Raw genomic sequence first — 6946 nt, forward strand, 5'->3', positions numbered from 1 at the left:
CACAAAGCATTGTGGACCAAGGGATGAAACGACGTCGTTTTGTTATTTCCTAATCGTTAGATTTAGACGGCGCTGTTAACTATCACCGGCGGCCATTTTTCTTCTTTCAGCTTTTGTTTGTTTCCTTTTTCAGTTCGATCTAGTTTTTTTTGTTCGCAAAGGGAGCAGAGGAGATTACATTTGTTCATCGCGATTTGAGTTCATTATTTCGCAAATTATGGGAGTGATGTTAGGTAGAAGCAATCTTATTGATGATATTGATTTGAATGCGTTGATTGTTGAAGATTACAGTTCATCAACTCCGGGTATATATCTTCGTTTGATTGTATAATTAGCTTTCGTTTGTTTACTCGTTTGATTGTGTAATATTTCTAGGTTATATTTGATGTTATATATTTTCAAATTTTTATGCATTGCAGTTGAATGTAATCTCCCTAATGGTGTTGAATCGGATTCACTAGTTGTATGTAATGCTAGTTCTTCATGTTTTGGTGGTGATCACGATGACATTCTAGGTTTTAATCCCTATTGGTGTTGAATTATGCATTTGTGTTAGAATCATCATAGTTAGTCTGAATTTGTTTTTGAAGTAGTTTCTGTTATTGGAAACACTACAGTTACTTTTGAAAAACACTACAGTTTCTTTTGAAAAAACTACAGTTTCTTTTTCATTTATCTGTAGTTTCAAATGGAATTACAGTGGAATATTTGACACTACATTCTCAGTTCTAGTTAATAAACCCTTCAGTTTCAGTTCATGAACACTACATTATCATTTCAATTACTCTATAGTTTCATTTAAGATTTTTAGGAATTATGGAGAAACAATATACTTAAAAAGAATATAGTATCTGTTGTAGAGCATGTCAATTTCAATGGATAACCTTTGCCATTAGTTTCAGTTTAATATCATTGTAGTTTCATTTTGTTTACTCTGTAGTTTCATTTTAGCTTCACTGTAGTGTCAGCTGATTTCTTTTGCCTTGACTGGTTTTTGTTTGGTCAAATGGCTGTAATCCATCTGCTGGAGGTGGTGGTACTTCTACAGATGCCAATGAGGACGATTCATCTATTCCAGGTTCTTATGTTTAGCTGTTTGTTCATTGAGTTTGAACAGATTAGTTATATTTTTTGTTTAGGAGCATCATACTTAGGTACATTTACAGACTACATTAGTATCCTTTTAAGAACACTGTATTATCTTTTGAAGAACATTGTAGTATCAGGTCAATATGTCTATAGTGTCAATTGATTTCCCCAATTAGTATGAATTGTTAGTGTATACTTATCGAAAGTTCATTTTAATAACTCACAGCTAATCAAGAATTGGTGGGACATTCTGTTTATTCACTTGAAGAAGCATTTGATATGTATAATGATCTTGCATCTCGGATGGGATTTAGTGTTAGGAAGGGAAAACAGTACTACTTTCCTGGAACTCGGAATGTGAAGTCGAAAAAGTTCCATTGTTATAAGGCTGGGTTGAAAGCAAAACAAGCGAGTGCTAATAAGTGTTATACAAAGATAGATACTCGGACTGGATGTGATGCAATGTGTCAATTTGACTTAGGTTCAAGTGGGAAGTGGGTAGTTACAAAACATGTAAAGGAGCACAACCATGAGTTGTGTCCGGCATCTGCAAGCTATATGCTTAGGTCGCATAGGAATGTTTCTGTTGATCAGTTGACATACCTTAAAGATATGAAGAGGAGTGGAGTTCCATTATCTGATGGTATTCGGTTTTTAAAACATCAGTCTAGAGGTTCACCATTTGTTGGATTTACTGCCAGGGATGCTTATAACACAATGTTGTTAGATTCGGCGAAGCATTTAGATGGGATTGACTCTAACACTTTGATTGAGATTTTTCGGAAGAGACAATTGAATGAGTCTGGTTTCTTTTTTGATTTCGAAGTTGATAATGATGCTAGGTTGTGTAGTTTTTTTTGGAGGGATGTGCAAATGAAGTCGGATTATTTTTTGTTTGGTGATTTGGTGGTACATGATACAACATACCGTACCAATAGGTATGATATGATTTGTGGTCCATTTGTAGGTATGATTGTATGAATGTGATGTTTGGTTGTGGCTTTTTATTGAATGAGAGGACAGAATCTTTTGTGTGGCTGTTCAAAACTTTTCTACAGTCAATGGATGGTAGGCAGCCACAAACAATAATGACTGATCAGTGTTCTGCCATGGCTGCTGCAATCATGCAAGTATTTCCAAATTCAAAACATAGGTTATGTATTTGGCACATTGGGGAGAATTCAAAGAAGCACATCAAAGGATTGAGAATGCAAAAGGGTTTCATAGAGTTGTTTAATTTTCTGTTAAAGTATAGTGATACAGAAGCTGAATTTGAATTTTACTGGAACAGGTATTTTTTGCAACTTTCATCATCAGATTTTGCTTTGTTTATATAATGATAATGCTGTTTTGATTAACTGATACTATGGTTTTGATCAAATGATAGTATGCAGTTTTAACTATATTTGTTTTCTACTGTAATTGGAATGATTTTGTTTTATTTATAGAAGGACAGTGCAGGCTTGAGTGAATGAAACTGCTGTTTTGATGAAAGGATACTGTGTCAGTGTCTGTGTTTTTATGTTTTTCCCCGTACATTGTATGAGTTGGCTTTGTTTATGAAATGATAGTACTGTTAAGAGAGAATGATATTTGGGGTTTGACAAAATGATATCATGTCAATGTTTATTTATTTATATATTTATTATCGAATTTTCAGTTTGTTTTTGTTTATTAGTTGTAGATCCTATTTGTTTGTAGCGCTCAGCTGGATTTATTCGGCATACCCCACACCCTCTCTACTTACAAATATGGTATCCAAATCAATTGTGCATATGAAATTTTTGTTTTGTCTTTTTTACTCTTACAATTTATCTTTTATGTAATATTTTTTCAAGATGGTGACTGACTATAATATTCATAAGAATGTTTGGTTAGATAGATTATATAATATTAGGGAGAAGTTTGTGTCCTACTTTTAGCAAACAGTATTTCTCTGGTGGCATTTTATCCTCGTAAAGGAGTGAGTCTACTAATCATTCAATTTCTAGAAGACTTTCAAAAACAGCTGGATTGTGTGATTTTTATAATTCATTTGTTAGTGTGATTTCTAAGTGGAGGAGTAGGGAGAGTGGTGAAGATGTTCGCTGTTTTCAAGGTTTGCCATCAATGGCTATGAATTACGTGAAGTTACTTTCACATGCTAGAGAAGTTTACACTATTGAGATATACTTTTTATTTGAGGAACAGTTCTTGAAAGGTTCTTCATGCCATCAAGATTTGGTGGGGGTCAGTGGTGAGGTAATGAAATATCATGTTTGGCGTCCTGATGTTGATTTGATTCGTCATGAGGTTTGTTTTAGTGTTAAGGACTTGGATATATCATGTAGTTGCAGGTTGTTTTCAGAGATGGGTATTTTGTGCTCTCATTCTCTTCGCATTTTAAATATTCACTGTGTTGCAACAATCCCTGATAAGTATATTCTTAAAAGATGGACTAAAAGGGTTATTGAAGACATGACAGTAGAGAATGTTTGTGGTGTTACTTCAAGTGGTTGGGTTATACAAATTGGTAGAAAGTTTCAGCGGTTGGTTTTATCTAGTCAAGACAATTCTAAAGCTCGGGAAGCATGTGAAGATGCCTTTCAAAATTCCAAGATGAAGATTGAAGCTAAAATTGGTCCTATTTTCTTTGAAGATGGTGAACAAACCACAGATGGTGTTATACAAAATCTATCACGTAGTAGGCCAAAAGGTGAACGCAACAAACGGTTGATTAGCACAATAGAAAAGAAGTATAAATATGCAAGAGGACGAATGAATTATTCAAAGTATGTCGAGTTGAATACAAAGGCGGCTGTGAAGTCCTCTGTGCGAGAATCTGTTTCTAGTATGGTGGGCAGTGGATATTTGGTCCATCCGTCTAGTGGTAGTAGCTCAAAGTTGGTTCATTTTAATCCAAACGAAAGTACTTAAAAAGAATATAGTTTCTTTTTGAAAATACAACACTTTCCTTTATCAAACACTACAGTTACTTTTGAAAAACACTACAGTTTCTTTTTCATTTAGCTGTAGTTTCAAATGGAATTGCAGTGGAATATTTGTCACCACATTGTCAGTTCTAGTTAATAAACCCTTCAATTTCAGTTCATGAACACTACATTATCATTTCAGTTACTCTATAGTTTTATTTAAGATTTTTAGGTACTATGGAGAAACAATATACTTAAAAAGAATATAGTTTCTTTTTGAAAATACAGCACTTTCCTTTACCAAACACTGCAGTTTCTTTTAAATTACATTACAGTTTCTTATTGCAAACACTATAGTTCCACTTTATCAGATTCATTTTATGAACAATGTAGGTTCTTTACCAAAACACTAAAGTATCTTTTCAATTACTCTATATTTTCATTTAATAATTTCTAGGGCATAACAGGACACCATCTAAACTGTTATATTTTACAAACATACAGTTTCTTTTTGACAAACCTACAGTTTCATTTTGACAAACCACTAGTTTCTTTTAGACAAACCTTTAGTTTCATTTTGAAAATACAACAGAATATTTTGACGATTCATGTGCTTTCATACAGCTAGTTCGATTTTATAAACCATGTGATTTCATCGTTTTGAAAGATTAGTATCATTTCAAGTACTATACAGTTTTTTGAATGATACACGTGATTTCTTTTTCACATTTGACAGTATCCGTTGGTAAACACTACACTTTCCTTTCACGGACACTGTAGTTCCTTTTCATGAATACTACATTTTTTTGTTTTGAATATATATCAGTTTCCTTTATCAAACACTACAGTTTCTTTTCGAATACATTCCAGTTTCTTAGTGCATATAATATAGTTTCAATTGATGAATCACATATAAGAATATATGACACTTTATGAAATTAAACTAAAGTATTTTGTGAATGGAAATGTAGCATTTCAGGAATAATATTCCATTGATATATATTAACATGATAAGTCAAAAACATAAAAGTATTTTTAGCAAAAACTATGATGATTAAAACCTGCATAATAAACGTAGTCTAAAGCTACCTTGGCTTCACAAACAAACAGAACAAAACATTGTCAGGTGGTGCATTTATCCTTACATTCAAATTCAAAGTCACTGTAAGAGCCTTTTTCCAATAAAGTATTCTTCGGCATTCCTTATGACATTTGCTTTGTGAACATTCACGGGCATCATGATGATTCTTGATGTGTACAATGCTCGTAGTGATGCCAAATATGGGTCCTGTATTAGTGTTAATTATTTGTTATTTAAATTTTTATAATTGAATGAGCAGTATAAATGTTTAAAGTTCTATGTAAACTTATATTTGGGTTTTTGGGAGTAAAACCACATTTTCATTGTGGATTGCCCATGTAGGTCTCCATGTGGCGCATGCAATACAATCCACAATCAGTCCTGTTATCAGCTGTTCTCCAATTCATTTTTACCAGCTCCACGGGCAGTTTCGTTATCTTCTCAGCTAGACTGGTATGTCCTCTTTTTATCAAATACTCTCCAAATACATTGCTCTGCAAATTAAAACTAGTTAGATATGCATCATATATTCATAATTAGAGTATCAGATTGAATTATTCATTCGAATTTCTCATGAATTCATTTCTGTTTTGAATATATATCAGTTTCCTTTACCATACACTACAGTTTCTTTTCGAATACATTATAGTTTCTTTTTGCATATACTATAGTATCAGTTGATGAATAATATATTTCTTTTTACACAGTTTCATAATGAACCACATATAAGACTATATGAGACTTTATCAAATTAAACTAAAGTATTTTGTGAATGGAATAGGTAATTAGAATACTTACCAGTACTTTTGGACTGTCAGCATACTTGTTAGGAACATATTGTAATAGGTTTTGATGATACCAAATGTAACCTACAATCCCCTAAGTCTCGAAAGATAGAAATTATATGTAAGTTCGACAAGTAAACTAAGAGCGAAAATACAACCGGGTAACTTGAGCTCAACTCGGAAAATATTTAAGCTTAAGGTAAACTTGTGTGAACATCTTAGAAAGTCTCGTGTTGTAATCTTATAGATAGATCAGAAGAAGGCACGGGACAACACTGGAGGAATAAGGGTCTGCGAGACATCAACTAAGTCTCGAGACATAAGCAGAGTCCGAGAGATAGGATCTCTCGGTACAACAACCCAGTTCGAGACATAAGCAGAGTTCGAGAGATAGATCTCTCGATACATGGGGATCAAGACATCAAACAATCGAGACATCAATCTTGGTCTCGATAAACTGACATCTCTCCAAAAGGCTGAATGACGGTCAGGAAGCATGAATAAAGTTTGGAGAAGAAGAATATCATGGAGATAAAATATTAAGGAGGTGCCAGAAGTGAATGCCACATCAGAATTCCACAACAAACGGATAGAAGGTGCACTAATCCAAAGTCGGTCTTATTCCCTAAAACGAGGATCAATGGGAATTTAAAAAGAGTAACTTTTACCAAAAGTAGCAAGTGGAGCATGGACTCAAGAAAGTGGATTATGGAATATCCACTACCAAACAAAAGGTTCAAGTTACAAGACCACCACTCCATGAAAAATGCTGAAAAGATGCAAGTCCCATACATAGCATGGGAGACAGATTTCAAACGGAATAATTTTCCCTCCAACGGAATTATTCCTCAACTCTCATATAAAAAGGATGTGAAGCAACTTCGATGTAGAGAGCTTCGGTCACCTTCTAGATGTATAGCAGTTTAAGCTTTGTAACTCTCTCAAACACTAAGATGTGTTTTTCTCGCTGTGTTGAATATCAGGATGATATTCCAAGTTGAGCACTTGCACTTTTGAACGTTTTAATCAGACACCTCTTAAGATTTTCGAATGAACTCACTTCATCTGACGAAACTTCC

The 6946-nt window shown here is 33.7% G+C and overlaps 1 protein-coding gene across 1 annotated transcript; it reads left to right on the forward strand.

Moving 5' to 3' along the window:
* Positions 1-217: 217 nt before the first annotated feature.
* LOC116020200 (protein FAR1-RELATED SEQUENCE 3-like) lies at positions 218-4005 on the forward strand. The gene is made up of 6 exons (XM_031260679.1): positions 218-305; positions 420-463; positions 941-1094; positions 1316-1931; positions 2057-2380; positions 3132-4005. Exons 1-6 carry the CDS (start codon positions 218-220, stop codon positions 4003-4005), a joined length of 2100 nt encoding a protein of 699 aa, XP_031116539.1.
* Positions 4006-6946: the final 2941 nt, after the last annotated feature.

The sequence above is a fragment of the Ipomoea triloba genome, chromosome 5 (genome assembly GCF_003576645.1).
Source record: "Ipomoea triloba cultivar NCNSP0323 chromosome 5, ASM357664v1".
NCBI lineage: Eukaryota > Viridiplantae > Streptophyta > Magnoliopsida > Solanales > Convolvulaceae > Ipomoea > Ipomoea triloba.